This window comes from Musca autumnalis, unplaced genomic scaffold, assembly GCF_047663935.1.
Source record: "Musca autumnalis isolate F117 unplaced genomic scaffold, ASM4766393v1 scaffold_1, whole genome shotgun sequence".
In the NCBI taxonomy this organism is placed as follows: Eukaryota; Metazoa; Arthropoda; class Insecta; order Diptera; family Muscidae; genus Musca; species Musca autumnalis.
The window spans coordinates 97404604-97432579 of NW_027411644.1; the positions used below are offsets into that span (position 1 = coordinate 97404604).

At 35.3% G+C, this 27976-nt stretch overlaps 1 protein-coding gene across 8 annotated transcripts in view; it reads left to right on the top strand.

The window, feature by feature from the left end:
* Irk1 (Inwardly rectifying potassium channel 1) overlaps positions 1-27976 on the top strand; it is a 136169-nt gene that overhangs the window by 97499 nt on the left and 10694 nt on the right. For 5 of the 8 annotated variants that reach the window (XM_073986138.1, XM_073986148.1, XM_073986159.1 and 2 more), the window contains 2 exons: positions 18250-18364; positions 25707-26237. In XM_073986138.1, coding sequence (XP_073842239.1) covers positions 18250-18364; positions 25707-26237 — 646 coding nt within the window. Of the gene's footprint in view, positions 1-5096; positions 5678-18249; positions 18365-25706; positions 26238-27976 lie in introns of those variants that run through there. The other 3 variants (XM_073986172.1, XM_073986192.1, XM_073986201.1) reach the window with 3 other exon arrangements.

Sequence of the window (27976 nt, forward strand, 5' to 3'; positions counted from 1 at the left end):
CAAATGCACCGGCGCAATAGGAACAATCTGGTGCAAAAAATATTAAAACTATCCAAGTTTTTTCCTTATTATATTTTCCTTATATTTCCTATTAATATCCGATCCATTTTTCAAAGAACTTTGTATGTTTCCTTTTTTAGCCACAACAATGAACTCGTAGTTGCTTCAAATGACATTTTTAATTTCAGCGTTTTTTCTACCTTCCAGAATAGTATGAGTATTTTTTGTTTTGTTGCCCAAATGCCTCTTTGCAGGCAGGTCAATTTAAATGATGGGCTATAACGGCCCATGTTTTGGTATAGCCTCAATACGAGTATAACGGTACCGCAAGATTTTCGGTATTTTCAATTTCTAAGCTATATTTTCAGACAAAACTATCTATAGATCAACACTTAGGGTTCTCAGGTCAAGAAACTTTTCCACCAAAATTGTGGACACAAGTCGACCTTATGGTATATCATATAAGGGTACCAACACGATTCGATGTATTTTGAAGACATTTATGGAGGTCAACGTGTATTTAGGGAATTTGGGGTTTAAAGTGGTCAACAAATTGCTACACCAAAAATTGTAGACATATGTAGTTCTACGGTATTGTACAATTTCAGGTACTTAGGAGTTAGCTACATTTTCGGGCCAAATTAAATGTAATTTGGCATTTAAGTTTCAAAATGGTGCAAAAACTTCTACACCGAAAATTGTGTGTGTAGGCCCACGTTTTGGAATAGCCCCCATGTAATGGCACCGTCCGATTTCTGGGATTTTGAGGTTTTTATCGATATTTCTTCCACGCTTTGGAATAGCCTAATATAGTAGAGTGATACAAGCTACTCCAAAACGTGGACCTACGTCAACAATTTTGGCGTAGAAGTTGTTTGATCACTTTAAACCCTAAATTCCATATTATATCCAATTTGTCGATAAAAACTTCAAAATCCCTGAAATCGGATTTCAGATGCTCTGAAGGTTTTATATATTTTCGTTCTAAATTCTATTTGGCATAAGGGTTCCCAGTGGTCACAAAACTTCATTACAACATATTATGGACACATCGATCATTTACTCAAAGAGGAACCCATCTCAAAAAATCAAGTTTCGAGAAAAAAGCGTTTTAAGTTGGCGATTTAAATTTGACTTCCTAAAATAAATAGACTATTACACATCAAATAAAACAACTCCCTAGACCATATTTTGCAAACACCTAGCCAGATATCAGTACTAAATTTCTGTGCAAGATCAAGCATGATTTGAAGTGTATTAATGCTTTATAAACGCAAAAAACTTTTTTGTTGAATTATGCCAAACCTGTAGTAAATGTGCTGTAATTCGTTGAGTTTTAGAGATATGAGCTTTAAAAATTTACACAAAATAAAGTAGAAATCGTATAAAAAATAGAAATTGCTAACTCAGAAAACGCATTTTTTGAGTTATGCCACACTTTGAGTAAATGAGCGACATGTACACGCAGAGATTGATCCAACAATATTCGAAGAGCAAAATATGTATTTTAAAGATATTGTTAGATTCCGCATGTAGTATTGTGAATCCAACAATCGCTTTTGTTAATTACAACGATTGTTTTTGTCATATCCAACAATAGTTTTTGTCATATTCAACAATAGTTTTTGTCTGCTGAACAATATTATTCTCTTCTCTCGGTATTCTATGCCGTGGTGAAATAAACAATTTTGGTGAGTTTAGTTCCTCTTATCTTTGTTTTTTATTTTTATTTTATCTTTGCTCTTTTCTTGTGTATGTACACCATGAGATTCTTCTTTTTATTTGTTTCTTCTTTCTCATTCTTCTTTCCGTTTTGATAGTTGAGCAATGGTGTGCACGGCCATCTACTGATGGTTTCTGTAAAATACTCTTAATTTAATTAATTCAACAACACTTGGGCGTTTAAGTATTTTTTGTAATAATTCTTTAATAATTCATTTGTAGCACGATTTTAGGTAACATTGGTGCTTAAAATGTCTAAATATGTAATGAAACATTAAGAAATCTTAAATACTAATTCTCTCTTAAATTTTCTCTTTTGCTATTTTGTTCGCCATTGTAGTTGAGTTACACCACAATCTGATAAGTGTTTTTGGTCGTAATTTGTGTTCTTTTTTCATATTAGTTGTGGTTTTATGGCATTCCTTATATTGGGGTAGGTGCTTGGAGGATGAGCGCAATGGAGTAGTTATGTTTCTTCATTTAATTTGTTGTCGTTTAAGTTAGACTTGGCAAAACCTGGCTATGTGTAGTGTTTGGCAGTGTTATGTGGAAAGTGATTATGAGAATTATATACAATCAAATCAAAAATTTCACTAACAGGTTTTCTGGGCACAGTTTTTGTAAAAATTCTAGATTATGATAGTTCCTACCATAGGTATTGTCAATGATTTTTACAATATTGAGGAATTTCGCAAGTATGTTTGGAGCAAACGATGATATTTTCGGATTTGCAATTTCAATGCTTGAACAAAACAAATGAATTGTTGGAACAAAATTAGATATTGTTGTTCCAACAAAAGCGAAAAATATTTTTTCTCTGCGTGTAGGTTCTTTCTTAACAGAGACAAAACTAAATATTATATTTTACTTCAGAATAGTTCATGGAGGAGGATATTAAAATGTTCGACCCTGTGTTTTTTACCTATTTGACCTCGTAATCGTGGTAGATAGGCTATTGTATATTTGGAGACAAACCAGAGATAAGTATCGCCAAATCGATCACCTTAATCCCCATGTGGTTAGCTGCAGCATACTCCAATCTACAGACCCAATAGCTTTATGCTTCTTTGATTGCTAATAACTGAGGCGTTCAGCGCCAAAACGGCCTAACCCACATGCTCAAATAAATCAATCATACTACAAAGATCTAACCAGAACCTTTTGAAAAAACTACTAAAAAAATCCATATTGCATTAAATAACACTAGGTAATACTACCTTCTAGAATAATGCAATATGGAATTTTTTAGAATTTATTTCAAAAGGTTTCAGTTAAATCTTTACACTCAGTTTGTTTTTTTTTTGGGCATGTGGGTTAGGCCGTTTTGGCGCTGAGCGCCTCAAATATTTTTAAATCCTTATCCACGCCTATTGTCCTCTGAAGAAGTAAATACGGCTTCAAATGGAAGCCTACTTTTTTGAATTGAAACTAACATCGACATTATCTCTTGGAATTTACAATTATGTCTGTTACGTTTTCAATCTAATACATTTGTTAGTAATATTGTTTCAAACGGCCACAACGCCCCATAAATTTTTATAAAATTTTTGTGTGCATATTTTATTGCAAAAAGTTTTAACCGAAATGGTTTTTACACATGATAAGAAAACATGGGTCATAATAGCGACTAATGTTTTACGGGATATTCTTCAGGTCCACAAATAGAGTTCATAGTCCAACCTAACGTATTTGCTCCAAGCATTCATGAAGAAGTAAGCAGAGGAAGTAATGAATCATATTTAGCATAAAATTCGTAATAGGGTATCACTTTTCCCTATTGTCAGGTAAAACTGCATACATATGTACATACATACATCTTTTTGCTAAAATTAAAAACAATGCCTCTCTTTTATAAGAAGTGGCGAGCGATACTGATATTCATTGAAACACAAAAAAAGCGAAAATAAAAAGCAACAACAAAATTTCAACAATTGTTGATATTAATTACAATGCGTTTCTGTTATAAATTCCAACAGTAATTTTGCTAACCATATGTGAGTCAATCTATTGGAGGGAGGGAAATCAAAAAGACAACAGAATTCAACGCCTTCAACAACTGAGCGATGCGATGAGCTCGATGCGTTATCAGCAAAACAGCAGTGCATGGAACAAACATAATGAATGTGAAAACTTCAACAACAACAGCACCAAATCAAAACAAAACGACTGAGAATGTCAAAACAAAAAAGAAAAGAAAATCAAGTAATAACTGGAAATTCTGAATTTCATTATAAAAACAAAGAACACAAAACGAAAATCCAATAAACAAATATAAACAATGGAAATCTCAACACCTAGGAGGAGAGAATTATTAAAACCAAAGAAACCCAGAAATGCTACAACTAAGCATAAAGGGAAAATATTTTGTATTGAAAAATATGTAGGTATATTCACCGAAAGTAAGAGGGAACAAATACAAACTGAAACACCAGAAATCCAGAATTTTGCTTGTGCGATAAGAATAAACCGCGGTACAAGCATGCAAACACTAGGCAGACAGACCATCGTGTAATGTAAATCCACTCAAACTCATAGTAGAATAACTCAAATTAAAAAAATACAGTATGCCAAGTAATAGTTTATACAATCTTATTAAATTATTTACGAGCCTGAACTCTGAAAACTTCTAAAACTTCTTTTGTCATCTACGAATTTTTTTGTTGAAAATTTTACCTTTTTGGGGCGATGATCATTTTTAATATTAATTTTTAATTAATTTCTCGTTGGAATCGAGCCTAATGACCAACGATGCAAGTGAAAAAGGAAAGCCGAAGATCCGAACCCTCACAACCATCACTATGTGATAAGCGTGTTTTTAAAACTTGGATCCCTTATTATTGTTTTTTTACATTCACGGCCCAGCAACAATACTCATTACCCCTTACTAACCCATTATTTTAATATATGTCGCGCGAGTAGTTGGTAGTTGAGACTCTTAGGCACTACTTATGTTAGTGCCAAAAAATAACAACCTATTTCGAGCGACATGCCCTTATAAAAATAATGGGATAGTAAGTGGTTTTGTAATGAGTATTTTTGCTGTGAGTCTGAGGCCCTTACACCCTAAAAGGTTTCATACATACTATGAACTCAATAATATACATACATAAGTCTATTTTATACATAAGTCTATTTCGATGTGTTACACACCCTCCCCTAATAAATTATAACTTTATGTAGGGTACACAAATAATCACGGCCTCAAGTTGAGTCAGTTTTTTTTTATATCGCTTTTCCCGCTCGCATTTAAAATGTTTCGTTTTATTTTTCGTTGACACATGCAAATACATACATAACCAAGTGTTTGTGTAAATACTATGAGTCGAGCAAATTTTTGTTTCTTTTTTGTCGAGCCAAGAAAGAACTGTGAGTTTGAGTCAATGTCAAAACCATAGTTTTGACAGTTCAATCGGATATTTCATAATATAAAGAAGAGTTAGTTCCTTCGGCAGATAGTAATCGCAGCAGCTCACAGCACAGAACCAAAAACGGGAATGAAACACACAAACGAAAACAATTAGAAATCGAAATCGGGATCAATTTAAGAGCCAATCAAAGAAAATCAACAAAAAATAACGCTGCCTAAGAAAATGTTAATTACTTTTAAAATACGCAAAAAATGCAATTAATAATTATGCCAAAGTACAGAAAAGAAAAATTTGTAAAATTTTGAAATTTATATGTGTTTTTTTTTCTGTGAGAAAGAAAAAAATATAAAACATTTTCTGATCCCACGATATTGTAGAAGAAAAAAAGAAATACAAGTGACTTTCTTTACTCATTTTATGTGTTGTTTTTCTTCTCAATTTACAATAATTTTTTGTTGTTTGTAATAATTTTTTTTTTGGTGTCTGTGAGAGTGTCAAAGATATTTTTTCTGTGTTATAATGTTCCTATTAGTCGCTTTTGTATTTTTAATTATTTTTACATATTTCATAGTACAAACATTATTTTGGTAAATAAATATTATTTTTTTTTTCTTTTTAAGTTTATTGATTAAGGGTTCAAAGACTAATTGATTTTATTTTGCTTTTTTGCATAAAAGACAAATTCGCACAAAGCTGTTGATGCAAATTGTTTTTATTGCACCCAACTGTAACCCACCATTCCTCGACCCTAAGGGTAATAGAAATGTGGAACTAAACAATTTACGGGTTTATAAATTAGCATTTAGGCTTTGTTTTTTTTTTCCTGTCTGTTCATCTTGGTTATACTTCATATATACATACCAAAACGTGTCCCAATATGTACAATTTTCGGTGAAGAAGTTTTAGGGCCCTAAATGCGAAATTACTGTCAATGTAGATCAAAAATATAGATAAAAACTTTAAAATACCTGAAATCGGGTGGTACTTTTGTAAGAGACCTATACCAAAACGTGGTCTTATATGTAGAATTTTTGATGGATAAATTTCTTAACCACTTTGAACCCTAAATGCCAAACTACATCCAATATGGTCAGAAATTTTAGCTTAAAACTTTAATATGTATTCCTAAAATAGTGAGTTACCGTTATATTTGGCAAGTGTAAATCGATCTTCGACCATATTGAACCCTAGATAAAAAATAATCGAGCCTTGGTAGGTTCCTTAAAAAATATTTTTAAAAACTAATCGAGCCTTTGTAAGTAACTTAAAAACATTTTTAAAAAATAATCGAGGCTTTTTAGGTTCTGTTTTTACGTCCCTTAAAAATATTTTTTAAAAATCCACTATCCATAAAATTATTTTTTAATAATCCAAGAACCTCGGTAGGTCTCTAAAAAATATTTTGTTTGTTTTGATTTGGTTGAAATTTCAGTCTCATTTTATTGTTTTTAAGTCTGGAGTGATACCCCAATGGCTTAAACTTCATTATTACTTTCTGTTACAGAGAGTAATGTTTATCAAAACGAACTGACAGTGTTGCAAAATTTTACTGATCAGCTTTTTGAAATGATGCCTTATTTTTAAAATCTCACGAGGCTTTAAAAATAAATAAAAATATTTTTAAAAATCCATGAGCCTGTTTACTTTCCTAGAAAATATTTTTAAAAATCCACAAACCTTTGTAAGTTCCCTGAAAGTAATTTTAAAATATTTTGTAGATTTCCTAAAAATATTTTAAAAACTACCACGAGCCCTGGTAGTTCCATTAAAAATATTTTCAAAAGACCTGGAACCTTGGTAGTTTGCCAACAAAATTTTGTTATGTTGCCTTCGTTGTAATTCAACGTGTGAGGTTGCCAAAGAAAAACTTCTCCTTGAAATTTTTTCTATGGTCACCCTTATACTTCGAGCTGACGATTTATGTTTGGGTATAACAAGTTTTTTGTTGAAGAATTTATTGAAAAATAACTTCGGTGGAGAATAACCACGAACAAGAAACAAGGGAACTGGTGAGAGCCTGTGGCGAGGATCGTTCCTTAAAAAATATTTTGTAAAAAATCCACGAGCCCTTAAAACTATTTTTAAAAGTCCTGGAACCTTGGTAGATTTCTTAAAAAAATATTTTGTAAAAAATCCACGAGCCCTTAAACATATTTTTAAAAGTCCTAGAGCCTTGGTAGGTTCCTTAAAAAATATTTTGTAAAAAATCCTGGAGCCTTGGTAGGTTCCTTAAAAATATTTTTAAGAAATCCACGAGCCTCGGTAGGTTCCTAAAAAGTATTTTTAAAAATCCACGAGCCTTGGTAGGTTCCCAAAAATTTTATTTTTATAATCCACGAGTGTTGGTAGGTTCCTAAAAGGTATTTTTAAAAATACACAACCTTTGGTAGGTTCCTAAAAAGTATTTTTAAAAATCCACAACCTTTGTTAGGTTCCCAAAAAGTATTCGAAAAATATTTTTAAAAATTTTTGAAAATATTTGTAAAATTCCACAAGCCTTTGTAGATAATTTAAAAATATTCTTAAAAATCCATGAGCCTTTGTAGATTTCTTGAAAATATTCTTAAAAATCCAAGAGCCTTTTTAGATTCCCTAAAAATATTTTTAAAAATCCACGAGCTTTTGTAGATTTCCTAAAAATCTTTTCAAAAATCCTCGAACCTTTGTAGATTCCTTAAAAATATTTTTAAAAATCCACGAACCTTGGTAGGTTCCTTTAAAATATTCTTAAAAATCCACGAGCCTTGGTTGGTTCCTTTAAAATATTCTTAAAAATCCACGAGCATTTTAGATTCCTTAAAAAATATTTTTAAAAATCCACAAGCCTTTTTAGATTCCCTAAAAATATTTTTAAACATCCACATTCCTACAAATATTTTAAAAATCCACGAGGCTGTGTAGATTCTCTAAAAATATTTTTAAAAATCCACGAGGCTTTGTAGATTCCTTAAAAATGTTCTTAAAAATCCACAAGTCTTTTTAGGTTCTCTGGAAATATTTTTAAAAATCCACGAGCCTTGGTAGGTTCCTTTTAAATTTTCTCAGAAAAACCCAGATCCTTGGTAAGTTCCTTGAAAATTTTCTTAAAAATCCAAGAGCCTTGGTAGGTTCCTTGAAAATATTCTTAAAAATCCACAAGCCTTTGTAGACCCCCTAGAAATATTTTTTGAAAATTCACGAGCCTTTGTAGATTCCCTAAACATATTTTTTGAAAATTCACGAGCCTTTGTAGATTCCCTAAAAATATTTTTTGAAAATTCACGAGCCTTTGTGGAGTCCCTAAAAATATTTTTAGGAATCCACGAGCGTTGGTAGGTTCCTAAGAAATATTTTTAGGAATCCACGAGCTTTGGTAGCTTCCTAAGAAATATTTTTAAAAGTCCACCAGCCTTGGTAGGTTTCTAAGAAATATTTTTAAAAATCCAGGAGCCTTGGTCGGTTTCTAAGAAATATTTTTAAAAATCCACGAGCTTTGGTAGGTTCCTAAGAAATATTTTTAAAAGTCCCCGAGCTTTGGTAGGTTCCTAAAAAATATTTTTAAAAATCCCCGAGTCTTTGAAGGCTCCTAAGAAACATTTTTAAAAATCCACGAGCCTTGTAGGTTCATTAAAACTATTTTTAAAAATCCCCGAGTCTTTGAAGGCTCCTAAGAAACATTTTTAAAAATCCACGAGCCTTGTAGGTTCATTAAAACTATTTTTAAAAATCCCCGAGTCTTTGAAGGCTCCTAAGAAACATTTTTAAAAATCCACGAGCCTTGTAGGTTCATTAAAACTATTTTTAAAAATCCCCGAGTCTTTGAAGGCTCCTAAGAAACATTTTTAAAAATCCACGAGCCTTGTAGGTTCCTTAAAAATATTTTTAAAAATCCACGAGCCTTGTAGGTTCCTTAAAAATATTTTTAAAAATCCACGAGCCTTGGTAGGTTCCTTTAAAATATTTTTAATAATCCACAAAGCCTGGAATGTTACTTAAAAATATTTTTAAAAATCCTCGAGGGTCTTTACATTTTTTTAAATATCCACGAGCCTTGATATGGTCTTAAAGGCAGTTTTTTGGCGTCCAGTAAATGTTGTTAAAATCCATGAGCCTTTTCAGTTCCTGAAAATATTCCTAACGAAGTCGGAATGTCCGTCCGGCTGGATGTTGGAATCAGGTTACAGCTGGCAATATTTAATATAGAGCTTTGCAACTGGTTACAGAAGTTTCTAATACTCCAAAATGTTTGGTATTAAGAATGAAACGACTTTCGATAGTCTGAAGGTATTAGCCTCCGTGGATGCCACCGTGGTGCAATGGTATGCACACCCGCCTTGCACGCTGAAGGTCGTGGGTTCGATTCCCCGGCCAGTCAACATCAAAATTTTCAACAGTGGCAAAATACCCCTCAGTAATGTTGGCGACATTTCCTGAGTATTTCAGCCACGTAAAACTTCTCTACAAAGTGGTGTCTTAAGACACGCCGTTCGGACTTGGCGATAAACAGTAGGTCCCATATCATTGAGCTAATATGAATCGGGGTGCACTCATTGATATGAGAGAAGTCTCCCTTGTCCCGTATGGGATGTTTGTGGAACAATTATATGAAGGTATTAGCCTCATTATCCCAATGAAATGTCTGGAATTTGGCATTTGTTCTTTATTGGAGGTATTACATATTCCAGCAAAGAATTGTCGCTACAGATCCATATTTTGATATAGGCGCCCTCCCCCCCCCCCCCCCCCCCCCAAGCAGCGGTATCACGAACAATTTATATATTTTCAATTTAGATATTTTACTTTGAACGCCTCCCAATATGTCAACAGGACATTGCATTATCCGCCAGCTGTGGATGCTTCCGTTAGCACTCTTGTATACTTCCCCTTAATTATGTTATCATGCATACTTGTTTTCCACATAGTTTCTTATAATTACAAAAAAGTCCATTCTTTACTACACTTCCATTTTCAAATTCCAACAACTTGTTAACGATGTTTGTACATTTCAAAGCTATGACAAACCCCAAAGCCCCAAAGAAGCGGAAAATATGTTTGTCTTTTCATCCTGACTTTTAGTACACCTGTCGCACATACATCATAACACATAGCAACAAGTGTTACCATACATACACGAACACAACTATGGCACCCAACAATGGCGTGCAAGACATTTAAACAGTTCATGATGTCTCGAACTCTTTTCACAACCCCTTAATAATCCGTTCTTATGAGGTGACATTATTGTTATGCCCTCTTGCTTGGTCTATATGAATTTTGTGGCCTGGAGGGCGCCACAACATTTGCTCCCACCTAGCCTTGTATGGCTGGCATACAGAATTGACAGGAATGTTAATTGCTGTTGCTTCAATATTGAATTCATGCCAGCAATTGTACGATGATGATGATACAATGCAAATAATAAGGTGTGTTTCTCGTTTTCTTCCTGGATGGATGTCATGCAAAGGAAAACTGGAGTACAATATTAAAGTATTACTGCTACACATCATTACCATAATTGCCAATGGTGAAATTAAACAAGTAAGAAAAGCGTTAAGTTCGGTCGGGCCGAACTTTTTATACCCTCCACCACAAATTTCAGCCATTTCGGTGGATTAATGTGGCCACAACCTTCAAAATACCGAAATTCGGAAGGTACCGTTCTATGGGGGCTATATGATGGCGTGGACCTATACCTACAGATTTCTGGGGGAAAGTTTTATACGCCTAAAGAAGACTAAATACCAAATTTCAGCCATATCGGTGTGATAATGAGGCTAAAACGTTCAAAATATCGAAAATCGGGAGATATTGTATTATGGGGGCTATATCAACACGTGGACCTATATAAACATTTTATGGTAGAAATGTTTCTTAGCTTCTGGAAACACAAAATACAAAGTTACAACCGATTCTTTGGTCAAATGGGTCTAATACATTCAAAATATATTGATATGACGCGTACTTTATAAGGGGTCTTATGTGGGGACTATACCAAAACGTGGACCTATATAACCCAACTTGGTAGGAATATTTTTTGGCCTCTGGTGACACAAAGTACCAAATTACAACCAATTCTGTGGTCAAATGGGTCTAATACATTCAAAATATATTAATACGACGCGTACTTTATATGGGCCTTATATGGGGGCTATACCAAAACGTGGACCTATATAACCCAACTTTGGTAGGAATATTTTTTGGCCTCTGGAGACACAAAGTACCAAATTACAACCAATTCGGTGGTAAGATGGGCCAAATATCTTAAAAATTCCTTAAAACGACGACGCGTCACGCGTCATTTTGTATGGGGGCTATACGAAAGCGTAGACCTACATTGCCCGCTTTCAATACCATAAGTCCTACGTAAATATAACATATTTTCCCAAAATTTCATCAACCTACGTCAATCCGTTCGGACGCTAGAGTGATTTCCACAGACGGACAGACAGACAGACGGACAGACGGACGGACATGGCTATATCGATGTAGAATTGCACGCTGATCAAGAATATATATACTTTGTGGGGTCTACAATGATTATTTCGAGTAGTTACAAACGTAGTGACAAACTTAATATACCCCCATCCTATGGTGGAGGGTATAAAAATATATATTCAGGAAAAAAATACTACAACCTAAGTAACCTTGAGTAAGGATAAAATGTAATAAATATGACATTGAATATAAATGGCAAATGTGTTTTGTGTGGAAACTAAACTGAGGCCTTACTATGGTGTATCACTAAATCTACTCTTCAAAATTTTCTGATTTGATGTTTTCAAAATAAATAAGGTCGCCTCAAAATAATATGATCATTGAGTATTTTAAACAAATTTTGAATATTATTGAGTTATTACCAGAGCTCCGAATACTCGCTCGAATTCCACTATCAAGTGAAACTCTTCTCGAAGTAGACCAAATTTAGGGGGGTTACTAGCGCCCCTTCCCAACACCAATTAAAAACTTATCCCACCCCCTAATAAACTTGCCCAACACCCACCAAAAAAATGGAACCCAAAAAAAATTACCACCTCACCCCAAAATTTCACTCGCGAGTAAATCGGAGCTCTGGTTATTACCATTGCATTTAATTCTAACAATTTATAAATCTCTACTACTTAATCCTAATATCACCATTGAGGCAACTCAGACCATTTGTTTTATACAAAACTAAATAAACTAGTTTGAATTACATTTTTTGCAATTTTTAAGTGCGCAGTTATGCCATTAAAATTTTCCACTTCTTTTTTAGCGATTGAAATTTCAATATTTTGATGTGTTTTCCAGAACACATACATCAGGCACACACACACATTGTATTCATAGATACCATTATGAAAAACTGCACGTTTAGCATACATAGTATACCATGCGCCATTGTTCTTTTTTTTTAAGAAAGAACGAAGACCTAAACTACAATAAAAAATAATTACCAACATGTAATCAAATACCTACAGTTTTGAGAATATTCTGCATTATTGCAATTATTAATAATGGAAATTTAATATACACCGAACGCATAACAAATATAGGAAGTACAGGTCATAAATTTACTACTAAATTTATTCGCAATTAGAACATAATCGGAACTAAAATTGTTTATAAACAACATGTTTACCATGAGCTTGTGTTTAATGATATTTACAAAATACCCTCTTGAAGCAAATTAACACCCGGTAATTATAAAATTAAAATATCCACTTGTTTCCAATCAACAGTTTGTAATTGAGTCAGAGATCTGCATGTATTGATTCCATTCTTGCAAACACCGTAACTGTACAAATAAATTTATACAGGCTTTTCAAAGATAAGGAGGTGAAGAAATATTGATAAGCACTAAAAAACTGATGCCCGAAAACTCTATATAAATTCGGAAATAATCTTCAGAATCTTCGTTCCGAATACATTCCAATTTCTATTCGAAATGCCTAAGGGAGACTTTTTGCTCCGATTTTTCGTCACTAGAAAGTATCACAATTTTGATAGCCTCCACCATAATATGGAGGGCATAATTAAATTTGTCATTCCGTTTGTAACACATCGATATATTCGTCGGAGACCCTATAAAGTATATATGCTCTTGATCAGCACATAATTCTAAGTCAATATAACCATGGTCGTCTGTCAGTCGGCCAGTTGAAATCAAGATACATCTCGCAATTTTAAAGATAAAGCTTTATAATTTGGTTTAGAAGTTTCGTATTGAAATATTGGGATATATCGGTCCACGTTTTAATATAGGCCCCCTTGAACGGTACCTCCCACCGACATGGCTGAAATTTAGTATTTAGCCTTCATTTGAGGTATAGAACTTTCAACCTGAAATTTGTCGGTATAGGTTCATGACTTTATAAAGCCCCCATAGAATGGTATCTTCCGATTTTCGGTATTTTAAAGATTTCTGCCTCATTCTCCCACCGAAATGGCTGAAATTTGGTACTTCGACTACGTCGGGGGTACAAAACCTTCCACCTGAAATTTGTCAGTATAGGACCACGTGTTCATATAGCCCCCACAGAACGGCACTTCCCGATTTCCGGTATTTTGAAGGTTTTAGCCTCAATATCACACCGAAATGGCTGAAATTTGGTATTTTGTCTTCGTTGTGGTTACAAAACTTTCCACCTGAAATTCGTCGGTGTAGTTCAACGTATTCATATAGTCCCCATAGAACAGTACCTCCCGATTATGAATTTTTGACATTTTTATACCCTCCACCATAGTATGGAGGGTATATTAAGTTTGTGTTTCTGTTTGTAACACATCCAACTAATCATTTGCGACCATATAAAGTATATATGTATATTCTTGATCAGGATAACATTTTAAGACGATCTAGCCATGTCCGTCTGTCTGCCTGTCCGTCCGTATGTTGTAATCACTCTAGCGTTCGCAATAATTTAGCTAGAGCGATAAATTTTTGCACCCGAGCGTCTTTTTTCCATAGGCAGGTCATGTTCAAAGCTATATCGGAAAGCTTTTTTGTATAGCCCCCATATAACGATACCTCCCGATTATCGGTATTTTGAGGATATTAGCTAAATTTTTTGACCGAACTACCTGTAATTTGACAGTTGAGGTCCCTAGTAATCAGAAAATATATCCACTAAAAACCGTCAACATAGGTCCATGTTTTGGTATAGCCCCCATATAGCGATACCTCCCGATTTTCGGTATTTTAAGGATTTTAGCTAAAATTTTTGATCGAACTACCTGTAATTTGACAGTTGAGGTTCTTAGTAATCACAAAACATCTCCACCAAAAACTGTGAACATATGTCCATGTTTAGGTATAGCTCCCATATAAAGGTACCTCCCGATTTTCGGTATTTTGGGGATTTTAACTACATTTTTTGACCGAACTATCAGTAATTTCAGTTTTGGGGTTTCCAGTGGTCACAAAATATCTCCACTAAAAACCGTCAACATAGGTCCATGTTTAGGTGTAGCCTCCTATATAACTGTACCTTCCGATTTTCACTTTTATATAGCCCCATAAAGGTTCCCTACCGACTGAATACATTTTTTATGCTTTTTTACCTCATTTAGGTATCAATGGTCACAAAATATCTCCGCCTAAAATTGTGGGCAGGAAAGAATATAATTATTCCGTTTTAGTTCATAATATTTTAAGGTGGAGGGTAAAAAAGTTCGAACGCATTTTTACTTGTTTTTTTTTTCAAAAATGATTTCCTGTAGTGAGAATGAATGAACTTTTGCCTATTAATGCCTAAAATAACGTTTATAAAAAATATTCCGCACAAACCACCTTGAAAAATTTTAAAAAATTGCTATGAAATGAAGAAAAGAATCTCCATAAATTATTTCCTGTTGTACGGATGAATGACATTTTGCCTATTGCTTTTATTCCATTTAAATATTGAAAAAGGTCACGCACAAACCACTTTTAATTTTTATGATATATGAAATGAAGTTGTATATAATGTATAATGATATATATAAATGATTCGATGATAAAATTAGTGAGAAACAAACGGTTATGTCATTTTGGTTATATCGTGTGTCCCTATAACGTGTTTTCAGTTAAATATCTGCTTACAGTGTTTTCAAAAAATTGTCCAAAATTTTGAAAAATATAAACTTTAAAAGTTTTTTGTGCGGAAGCTTTTTTATCGAATCACTTTATAAGTAGCATTTTATGTAATCTTAGGTAAAAAATCATCAATATATCAAACAGGGATACGAGGTTGTAAAAAAGTCATAACCCTAATGTGCATACATATGTACATATTCGTTGCATTTGTAAATGAAATAAATCAAGCAAGAACAAGGTTCATTTTATAGATTTAATCTTAGATTTTGTGCCTTTTATTTGTTTTTGTGAAAGCCCCCGATTGTTTAATTTTTTCCATTCATGCAGATCTCTGAACCAAGTCAGTATAGGAATTTGCTAAGTTTGATACCAATTTAATTCGATTATAAATAATATCATATCTTTGTCAGCATAAAGTTGTAGTTATTCGTAAAATATTTACGACGAGTGGTTTGTGATCGAATTACCGGAAAAAAAAATACGACGCAATTAAATGCAAATATTATTATTTGTTACTAAAATCACATTCATTACACATGATAAGAAGGCATTTTCGTTACAAACGAATTTTTAAATACGAATGAATGAAAAATATTAGTCCGGTCAAAATAGACATGCGTATAAGGGGGAAATAGCAAAAATTCCCACAAAGCTGAATTTTGGTGGAGAGCTAGGGTTGGCCATTAGAAGCAACGTCCTAAAAGTCCCCATCGATCCCATGTGTGCAAAACAAGTTATTCGGGGTCAAAGGTCATTTTTGGAGGCATTATTCAGTTTTTTTAATTTTTCTCAAAAACGGTAATACTTAGCAAAAGCCCGCTAAAGTAAAAGTTGTAGATTCAATAATTGTCTACAAGATTGCTCCTTATGATTCTTAAAAAAGACTTACCATTTTCGAGATATCTCGATATAAAGGTCAAATAAAAAATTAGCCGCGTAAGTACATTATGAGGCGAACCTGTTAAAGTAACGACACTATGTGTTAGATACTTCCGTAAGCTTTCAAACGATATCCACTTTGCAGTAATCGGTTCAGTAGAACCGGGTCTAACCCGGTTTTTAAATTTGGCCTTTCGGGTCTAATAACCGGCGAACCGGATCTGCAAGCGTTGAAAATTATACATTTCCGTAATCAGCGCAACAAACCCTACCTTCGGACAAAACTTGAAAAAAATCGGAGAGTTTTCGTTGGGGTCGTTCCCGTTGGGCTTTCGATTATACATGTGGGTTAAATGGGCTATTTTTGCATAAAATGACTCTAACATTGAATAACTCTACTAAACACACTCCGATTTTGTTGGAATTTTTTTTAGAAGATAGCTATAATTTCGCTCTTCAAGAAAATATATATATTTTTGGGGGACAGACCCGATTACTTCGCTTATTTTAGCGGTTCGTCTGAATATGTGCATATTTCCCTTATAAGTGCATAAAAATCATGTGTTTTTTAGAACAGCTATATCTCAAGAATGGTTCCTTCTAAGAAAAAATTGTAAGGATCAAACTTGTAGATAATTTTTCTGTCTACAATATTTACTTTAGTCACTTTTTGATTAAATCAACCGTTTTCAAAAAAATAAATCCGAAAACCTAAAAACCCTTAAATTTTGACCTTTGACCCCGAATAATTTTTTTTGCACACATGGGATCGATGGGGACTTTTAGGACGTTGCTTCTAATGGCAAACCCTAGCTCTCCACCAAAATTCAGCTTTGTGGGAATTTTTGCTATTTCAATGTCTATTTTGACCGGACTATATGTATTGCAGAGCCAAAAAATAGTAAAAATTTGCTAAAATCCTCAAAACAAACTGAATCGGGGGTTACAGTTATTAGCTTTTATGCAAAACTGTGAATGGTGGTAAATGGCGCTCTCCTTAATAACTCTTAACAATGCATATTTTTTCGAGTAAAACAAACAACATATTTAATTTTTTTACTGGCTTCTGATTGGTTCATTCATACATTGATTTTGAAAATTCTGCAAGAGTTTTTTTTACTTTTCTGAAAAATTTCCTTCCCATATTTTTTGAACAAATTGACATATGGAAGAAATGTTCGACAGTTCTCACTTTTGTGGGTTCTGTGACACAAAATGGAGATGAAAATCTGGGGCAGAGATAATTTTTCTTGGTGATGAATGCCCTTGGTGAGTATATTAAGAATCCCAAAGGACAGATCCGCCGTGAGTCGAACTACCGAGTTATGGCGTGATTAAGTTTCTGCTGAAGACCTTGTAAGGCATCTGAATTTAGCGTTGTATCTTTATTAACTGTTGTTCTAGCTTATTTATGAGATGACATGTCTTCAGTCAAATCGAATGAGGATTATTTTCGTAGAGCATTTCGACCTTCTTACTTGCTTCCTTTAATGTGCTTTTCGTCCGGGTAAATGCACTAAAGGACCAACAAATAGAGAGTAGTACCTAAAATTTTCTGAGCCACATTTTTGCAGAACATTTCGAAGCTGAAAAACGTCATCTTGTGGTACTTTTATAGCAGTTCTTAAAATAAGGGATGAAAAGAAATGCTCTACGAAAATAATCCTCATTCGATTTGACTGAAGACATGTCATCTCATAAATAATCTAAAGCAACAGTTAGCAAAGATATGACGCCAATTTCAGATGCCTTACAAAGTCTTCAGGAGAAACTTCATCACGCCATAACTCGGAAGTTCGACTCACGGCGGATCTGTGCTTCGGAATTCTTAATATAGTTACCAAGGGCATTCATCCCCATAAGGAATTATCCCTGCCCCAAAATTTCGGTTCACACTGGTATTTAAATAGTACTGGAACGAAACTAAAATATGCCTAAAACCTTAAAATTACCCCAGATTCAGTACCTTGGGAGGTACTGATATATGGCGGCTATGTCTAAATATAGGCCACTATGTTTAAAGTTCTCCAGCACACTGCATCAATCCATCCCTTCCTGAAGTAGTGCAATTTTCTGTTTACATTTTATTATTTCAATAGAATTACCAATTTGCAGTTATTTTTATTGAAACTTTATCTTAAATCATCGTTTATTTATATTCACAACATTTTACTTTTTCAATTTCATTTGAATTCCTGCAATATGTTTTTTTTCCTTTTCTTATGATTCCTTCTTTATCCTTTCCAGGTATCGTCAGACACGTTTTAGTTCTCGACGCATACGAAAACGTGTGATATTCAAACATGGTGACTGCAATGTGGTACAGGGTAATGTTGCTAAACGGAGACGAAGATATTTACAGGTAAGTGAAGAAAAAACAAACACGAAAACACACAGAAATTTTCAATATTGGTTTCAACAAACCAGGGATAAGAAAAACTAATAAGGTATTTGATTTTTATTTGAGGCAATTTTTTCCAAGAAACTAGATTGGGGAATTTATTTCTTGTAATACTTTTAAATAAGAATGGGTATACTGCTTTTCAAAATAGTCAGTCCCATAGTCTTTGTTCAATATTTTATTAAGACAACTTTAATTTATTAGTGGGAAAAATTGTCGACGTTTTCCAAGGGGTAAGGTAGGGAAGACTAAAGTTTCGAATCTCGCCACAGATCCTCATCCGTTCCCTTGTTTCTTGTTTTTCAACAAGAAACATTTTATACCCAACTGTGAATTGCTCGCCCAAACTAAAAACGCCAACCCTCCTAAATAAGAAAGGGTATATTTATCTATTGATAAAACCATACACTTGGAAAGGAGCTTTAGAGGATTATTTACCAAGAATTGTTATTTGAAAGCGATATGCAAATAAATATGTAGGATATGTAGATAGAGTTTTCTTCTTGGAATGGAATAAAATTACCATTTCGCACTAACTATGTATGTACATTAATTTTATAACAAACTCTCTAGGATAATACGAACTAATGGGATTCCACTGTAATGCCACAATACCATGTGTAGTAAAAATACAGATTTTTTGGAAACTTTTCTGTTTCTACGAAAATATTCTTCATTTCTCGATAAAGCTTTCCTCGAATTTATACATAACACAATTACACAGATCTCTCTTTTATTTATGGGGAAGATACTCGGGTATGTAGGTGTGACCTAATGAATTCTTAATAATATATGGAAATTTCAAAAGTATGAGTATAAAACTACAGATTTTGTTAATCTGTGGGCAGTACTTTATTAATATTTCTACGTATTCAATATGTGATGATTGTGATAATGACTTATGCAGAGTATATTCAAATTGTCATAAATAAAATATGGGTTATTAAATATTTATTTAAATAATGCAATATTCCATAGGTTATTTATTTACTTAATAATAGAATGTAAATAATAGTTAGCCGAATATATTTATTTACTGATGTTTCAGTAATGACAAACTTTTTGGCAGTTTAAATATTTGGTCTGTTCCAGAACTGCAAGAACATACCAATTTCTACTATTTTTTCTATAACATAAGGTAACAATTGTTATCGTAGTAAAAATTTGTTGATTCTTGCAGGTTGTGGAACAGGCATAAAATTTGGAAAATTAAACAAATACACAATTGCTTTAGGTGGATGTTCTGACCGTAATTTTACTTTAATTTTTCTGCTTAATCTGGCCCTGGGTCTAACTCCAATTCTGGAAATGTGGTTATTTCGATGGGATGTAATCACAGATCTACTGCAGTTAGTTGAGTAGGTATGACAGGGCAGTTGAAAAGGTTCAGTTTGTCGTGCTGGCATGTGTCGCATGCTGGGCATACGTTTTACACGGTGTCATCCATTCTTGCCCTATAGGAATTGACCTAGGGGTTCTCTCTTGTAACGCTGGATCTCTCCATTTAGATCATGAAGATCCCCCTGACATGCCTGTTTGGGGATCCTATCTATCATATGGTTATTAGGACTCGGTAACACCCGAGCAAATACTGCAACGAAAGCATGCTATTGTTTTGCTGTACTGAAAGAATCCTTGTCTCATCATGTAGATCCTTTACTGGAGACATGAGGGTGCGGCATTCAAACAGGTTTAAATATTTTTCCATAGCGTTGCACTTATATTGGCGGAGCAAACTGGCGCTACATACTTTACCACAGACCAACATATCACGTTGTATGTCGTCAACAAGGTTTCTTTATCTGTAGCCAAGTGCTGCTGACTAGGGACTTGTAGACCTTGTCGCAAATAGTGACATGCGCGGACGACATGAACATGCTGTCGAATGTGATCCCTAGAATGGTGGGGTAGTTTGTGGTTGGAATGCTGCTACTATCGACCATGACATTCAACTCTGTTATCACCTCTGCCGTCCATGTGGTGAACAGAGGCGGATATTTGCATATTCCTCGCGTACAGTGTTTCACAAATGACATCAGTGAAGATACCTGACGCCAAGATTGTATAATCAATTGCGGAGATATCGGCCTCCTTGGGTAACTCCCTGTTTTACTCTACGGGGCTTCGACTTCTTGTTCTTGAATTTACGTAGGACTGGCGTCCGTACGTCCACTTGTTCCGTTTATGCTCACCGACCACCCTGTTTAGTTCCAGAGTCAGCTCATTGACTCTGGGGTTGGAAGCCTCTGCTGGGAAGTTTGCTCTCACTTTGAGTATTCGACCAGCAGGTTTATGGCGAGAGGCTGCAGCAGTGATGATGTCTCGGAACGTTCTTCTGCTACCCGAACGTCAGATGGGTTGGACAGATCTCTGAAGCGGTGATTAGTGAGCACTTTCAAAATCGTACAATAAGCTTTCCCATGATTGACGATAGTGCGGCATTCAGAGGTAATAAAATTGGGCGGTCAGCTGATGAAGACAATTATGGGGGAGATGGTCTGACCCAAGAGAAACCACGGGTTGCCAGGTGATGTCATTTGCCAAACCAGGTGACACGATGGTTATGTCTGGCGAACTGTGACACTCTCCGCCAATTCTTGTAGGGACGTCCTCATTGACCGCGCAAAACGTAGAGCTATTAATCTGCTCATCCAGCACTATACCCCTCTGGTCGTTTCCGAGGAACGAATGCCACAACTGATGATGAGCATTAAAGTCCCCCAAGACAAGACGGTTATGACCTTCCAAAAGGGGGCTAATGTTGGCCATATAACCTGGAGTACAGCTATTTGTTGGCGCGATGTACACGTTCAGCAACTCCACCTCGGCGGCTCCAAACCAGTCTGCAACCCCCATACCATCCATGTACGGGTCATTAGAGCCAGACGAGATAGGTTTGAATTGAACAGACTGGTGCAATAGGAAATCTAGTCCCCCATAGCACCGCTGTAAGCTGCACTTTTTGTTGACTTGGTTTACTGAAACGTCGCGACCATGATTGACGATAGTGCGGCATGCAGAGGTAATGAAATCGGGCGATCAGCTAATGGAGACAATTATGGAGGGATGGCCTGACCCAAGAGAAACGACGGGTTTCCAGGTGACGTCATTTGTCTGGCGAACTGGGCCACTCTCCGCCAATTGTTGTAGGGACGTCCTCATTGACCGTTCAAAACGTAGAGCTATTAATCTGCTCATCTAGCACTATACCCCTCTGGTCGTTTCCGAGGAACGAATGCCACAACTCATTATGAGCATTAAAGTCCCCCAAGACCAGACGGTTATGACCTTCCAAAAGGGGGTCTAATGTTGGGCCTATAATCTGGAGTACAGCTATTTGTCGGTGCGATGTACGAACTCTATCTCTGCAGTTTCACATCTGACTGCTATCCTTATACCTTCCATGTACGGGTCATTAGAGCCAGACGAGATATGTAGGTTTGAATTGAACAGACTGGTGCAATAGGAAAGCTAGTCCCCCACCTCCACTTCTGTTGCGATCCTTCCTCATTACGTTGTAACGCTGTAAGCTGCACTTGATGTTGTGATTGGTTTACTGAAACGTCGCGACCATAATATTCTTCATGAAATCCACTATTTCCAAATGAATCCGAAGCAGGCATTCCGGGATATGCTGAAAATGAAAAATTATACACTGCCACCGCGATCAAATTTAATACCGCTTTCCATCGTCATCCGATTTTTCCTCGCCAATTAAAACAATATTGTTGTATGTCTGGATCAAAGAATAACAAGTAAAAAAGTTAAGTTCGTGCGAGCCGCACTTTTTATACCCTCTTTCCGTTAAGAAAGTACCTGTGTTCAGAGTTTGTGGTTTTCTGACCATTGGGAACTCTAAATTCCAAACTACACCCAATTTAGACCAAAAAATACTTCAGGTCGAGTGGTTCCTTTATATGGGTGCTATACCAAAATGTGAATTTATGTCCAAAATTTTTGGTGGATGAGGTTTTGACCACTTGAATCCTAAATATCAATTTGTATCCAATGTGGATACCACTAGGAGTCCTAAATGTCAAATTATAACTACATCGTTACCATTATATGAGAGCTATTCCAAAACGTGGGCTGATATAGCCCGTCTTCCAGCATGACTTTTCTGCAAACCAAGGACTCATTTGTGCAAAATAACTGGAGCTTTTAATAATAACTTTAATAATCGAGAATTGTGTAGGAATATTTTTTTCAAGGTTTTCAGACAAATAAAACGTGGAGTTATAAAGAATATTTGTCCATGGGTCCTGAGGCCTATAGTTGAGGAATTTTTAAGAATATTGGTCTGCAGACCAATGAGTCAAATAAAAAGAATTAAGATATTTTATCAAATATTTATCTTAGGTTATTAGGCCTACAGGAAAAATAAAACGTGGACTGTTTAAAAATTATTTTCATAGCAGTGCTATAGGCGATTAGATCCTACTATAATTTTTCCTAGATGTTTTCTACACTGAGTATCAGAACTACCTCTTCAACATATATTAAATCTGGAATGCCCTCTTCATTATAATCGAAGTCTTTGGGCTAACAAGGACATATACACTTTGATATGATCAAAACTGTGCTTCGTCGAATCCGTTTCAGACAATATAAAGTCGACTCTCCGTCTGTGTTGCTGGTGCGATTCCACAATTTGGTCCTCGTAGTATTTTGTCCAAACATCGAACGATGATGGGTCAGTCATATCGGTCAACTCCTTGTGGTACATTCCTCACAAGAGGTTAATATATTTTCTTGCTAAAATGGCCCGCATAATTACTCTCGAACGGATTAACTAATTTGGTCCAAAATGTAAAAAAACTTAAAAATGTTCGGATTTCTGATAATTTTGAATTTTTTGCAGCAGGATGGCCTCGCAGCTTCATGATGTAATGTTCCCAAAAGTTCGAGAAATCCCTGCAGACAGCAACTAAAATAACTGATGATAACTCAACTTAAAATTTCTTCCAAACTTACATATATCAACTTCCAAGAAGATCTACATAAATCGCACAACTCCTTCAGGTGCCTCCCAAAAATTCAAAATTTTCGCTTCAGTAGGGCCTAATGGCTGTTCGAGGATTGATTTGAAATTTTCTTCGGATGCAAACCTTGGATTCTGATTACAAACTATAATGTGTTTCGTGGACAAGTCCATGCTTCTAGACATAATGGGTTAAAAAGCTCTAAAAATCCTGCGATGGCCAACAGAGATGACTGATGGGCACGACATCTATCAAAAAGAATGAGTCACATTGGCTTTGCACATCGTAATATTTCTCTGAAAGGTACATCAACCATCCAAAAGTCTATATCGGTGAAGACCTTCCGGTTTTTCGCTTAAGGGCATTTTAAGAGCTGTTCGAGGATTGTTTTGAAATGCTCTTCAGAGGTAGTCCTTGTGATTCTGATTACAACGATATATTCAAAAGCTCAAAAAAATCCGGCTCATTGGCACAATAACTACCGATAGGAGTAACTATAAAAATAAGACTCAGTTCCACGATCACACATGAAACGTTTAGGAAAGGTTCTTTCCTAATATAACTGAGAATCCCGTATTAGTTACAAATATCATGCAAAGCTATGAGAGCTATGTGTGGGGATTCTAAATTCATACATGACTTGGAACATCTTAGAACGTATAGGGCTATCGAAGGTGGCATTGTCGCCGTTAAAATGTGGTAAATATTGCTGAACTTCTATTGAGTATTCTTTTGGATTTGATGTATGATGAAGATTTGCTAGGTCTAAAGCCGCATTGACATTATCATCGATATTAGGCCTAAACCGTTCCCTCAGGAAGTGGATATTCTCCAGTAATTGGTTGAAACAGCCTTATCTCACGTTTTGCAAACCGAACTTTTTATACCCTCAAACATAAAATATTCTAAAATGGAATAACTAGTTTCCTGTTAGGTGCAGAAATGGTTGGACCACGAATACCTCAAATGCATAAATTAGGTAAAAAACGTATCTAAAAATCTCTTCAATCTGTTGGCACCTTTATATGGGGGATATACCAAAACATGGACCTACATATGTGGAGGATTTTTGGTGGAGGAGTTTCGGCACCTCTGAGAACTTCAGATGTCAAATTACAGCTAGTTCGGTTAAAAATTGAAGCTTAAATCCTCAAAATACCAAAACATGGACCTCTTTTTATGATTTTTGGTGGAGAAGTTTCGTGACCTCTGAAAGCCTCAAGTGCCAAATTACAGCTCTTCTGGAATTCGAGCAAGTTGAGGGGAGCGATTTGCCCCCCTCCCCAACCAAACAAAAACTTACCCCACTCCCAAATAAACTTGCCATACCTCCAGCAAAAAAATTGTTCACCTCCTCCCCCCTCTTTTTCTCTCTCGACTAAATCGGAGCTCGGAAAGAAACTCGGGTGCAAAGCGTTCTATCTCAATTATTGCGGTTCGTCTTAGAATTTTATCTCGATCAAGAATATATATACTTTATATGGTCGCAAATGATTAGTTCGATGTGTTACAAACAGAAAAACAAACTCACACACTATGGTGGAGGGTATAAAAAAATAAATTTCCCTTATAGCTTAGCGTCAATGTGATCTGGGACATTGAACTATGCCTTATCACTTGTTGGGATATTAATTTTGTAATTTCATATGTAATTCCTAGGAACACGATATCAAAGGCCGACTTTCAAACTTTTCAAATTTTTTCAATCAATTAAAAAAGTCGACTATTCGATTTTGTCAAATTAGTTAAAATCGATTTTCTATTTTTCTCGTGCCATCCCAATGTTCACTAATATTGGCTTCCTGATCGATTTAGAGATCTCTTGATACTCATTGCTGTTAACAGAAGGAACCATTTTTAAACAACGAACAAGGCAGACTTTCCTCACGGCACAACGACACCACTTGTAGAGATGTTTTTCTTGGCGGAAATACTCTGGCAATGTAAGCGAACACCGCCGAAATTGTTGATGATGAGGATTAAACCGCAGGGCTTCTGAGTACCAGGCAAACATGCTTACCGCTGCACCACAGTGGCCCCGATTTTCTTGAGTTTTCTACTTTTGAATTGCATTCCCTAGTAACTCCTTAAATGTGAATGTGTCTTATTTCTGTAGGTATGAGCTATTGACAAGCTAACTGTCTTAGTCATAAATTCAACAGATGTTATTGTAAATAGGATTATGAATATTAGGCATATATGACCCAAACATATAACACACATTTAAGTTTCTAGGTTAATTTTTGGGAATTTAAAAAAAATATTTTGTTTTCAATTTCAAATAATCTAAAAACGTATTTCATTTTTCTTTTTTTTTGCAGGACATCTTCACAACACTTGTCGATGCCCAATGGCGATGGACATTACTGGTCTTCGCTTGTAGTTTTCTCATATCATGGGCCTTCTTCGGTTTAATCTGGTGGACAATAGCCTACGCCCATGGCGATTTAGAGTGGATCGATATGCGTGATAATAGTCCCGAATTAATACAAAATACGACACACACTATGTGTGTGACCGAAGTTCGTTCATTCATATCAGCATTTTTGTATTCTATTGAAACCCAGCATACAATCGGTTATGGTAACCGGTTCGTAACCGAAGAATGTCCCGAGGCGATATTTACCATATGTCTCCAGTGTATAACGGGTGTATTTATCCAAGCATTTATGGTGGGCATTGTTTTTGCCAAGTTGTCGCGACCAAAGAAGAGAGCACAGACACTACTGTTCTCTCGCAATGCTGTGATATGTCATCGTGATGGTGTGCCATGTTTAATGTTTCGTGTGGGTGATATGCGCAAATCGCACATTATTGAGGCACATGTAAGGGCGCAGCTCATCAGAAAGAAGGTGAGTAGTAGTAGCAGAAGAGGACGTTGAATTACAAACAATTGAAATGGGAAATAATAGTATTATACGACAAAAAAGAAACTTGTTGGGTATGAGATGTTAGAAAAGTAATATGATATTGAATTAGTCATCCATCCATTGTTGGGGTCGAATTTACGAGTTTAAAGTATGTATTTATTTGTTCTTTTCTCCATGGAAAGCAAAAACAATAGAACAATGAAAATTATGGCAATTCAAAACATTCTATGCCGGCCGCTTTTTGAAAGTTACTTTAAGTTGTAAAACAGTTAAGGACAATTGAATGTTAGGTAGGAAGTCAAACCAAGGAAAAAGAGAATAGATTGTGGCACAAATTCAAGGTAAAATTGCAAAAATGCAATGTGTTCGGAATCGTATGGCTTTGATGAAAGAAAACCGGTTTGGGCCGACACTGATGTGAAGGATGTGGCCACTCTCTTTTACCAAGGGATATTTTTTTCTATTCGCTACTCGCTAAGCAGCTGTTAGCGCTTAATTATAAATTGGAGCATTATCGTTGTTATAAGTGTGACGTGTAGACGCCATTACGGAAGAATATTGTTTAAATCGAGAAAAATTTAATTTATCGTTGTATACCTGAAGTACTCAGTCAATAAAAACGGAGAATCGTCACGATACATCCGAAGGAAATCGGCAAATCACTGGGTTTTATTTTACTTGTTTTGCTTATTTTGTCTTGTGCTAAGCAGTCGTGCTTAGACTTTGCCTTTCTTTGCTGTGGTTGGTTTCGGTGCTGCTCACCAGTTGTTTGGTAACTAAAGGCTGTGGCCATACATATCAACATAGTCCTTCGAGCCGGATCGAGCAGAAAGAGAAACATTACTTTTGGTGGAATTTGACAAAAAAGGTAAAAGTATTGTTGATCGAGACAAACAAATCACATATATTGTTCAAAAAACAAAACTTAATTCTTAATAAACAAGAATCAATTTATTCATTACCATCTGGTTTTAAGTTTCCCACTTGTACCGAATACGTACTTGATCTGGCAACACCACTACAGTTGATCGAAGTTGTACTGAAGAAGCTATCCATTATCTGTGCATTGAGCGGTCTTCTTCTTGTGATATTTTTTCTTTGTTTTGGTTAGTTCTTTCTTTCATAAAAGTGCATCTCGATTTTTAGTGCTCATTGTTAAAAATATACATAATAAATTCAATAAAAAAATAATACAAAAGAACAAAATCCACTTCAAGAAAACCGAAATCTTTGTCCAAATATTGAAGAGGAGTTGGATTTAATATTCTAATTTTGGTGGTTCCAACTCTCCCGTGGATGGACAAATATACTTGAAACAAAACTCTCAAAGAAAACGTCAATACAGTCCAGGTACGTCGAAAGTGCATTCATACCCATTTTCTTATAAGAATTGTTGCCAAAATACGGTGTTAAACGTTTGAGTTTTATTTATTAACGTTTTGGTGTCTCGGTATTCAGTGGTGGGTTTGAGAGTGATTGGTCGTTTGTTGTTGTGGTTGCCTTTTTGATGGTGATAGGAGACTAATAATAAGAAGTTGAGTCGTCACATATTTATTTGTATCCAGATTCAATCGTATGTAAAACCATACTATCAGAGCTATTTAAGCGTTGATACCAGCCCTGCCGTAACAACAACCCAATTTTACTGTCTATGTCAGCTATGGTTTAACTCTACCACAAAGCTCGCTCGTAATTAGCTTGGACATATGAAGCGACACCTT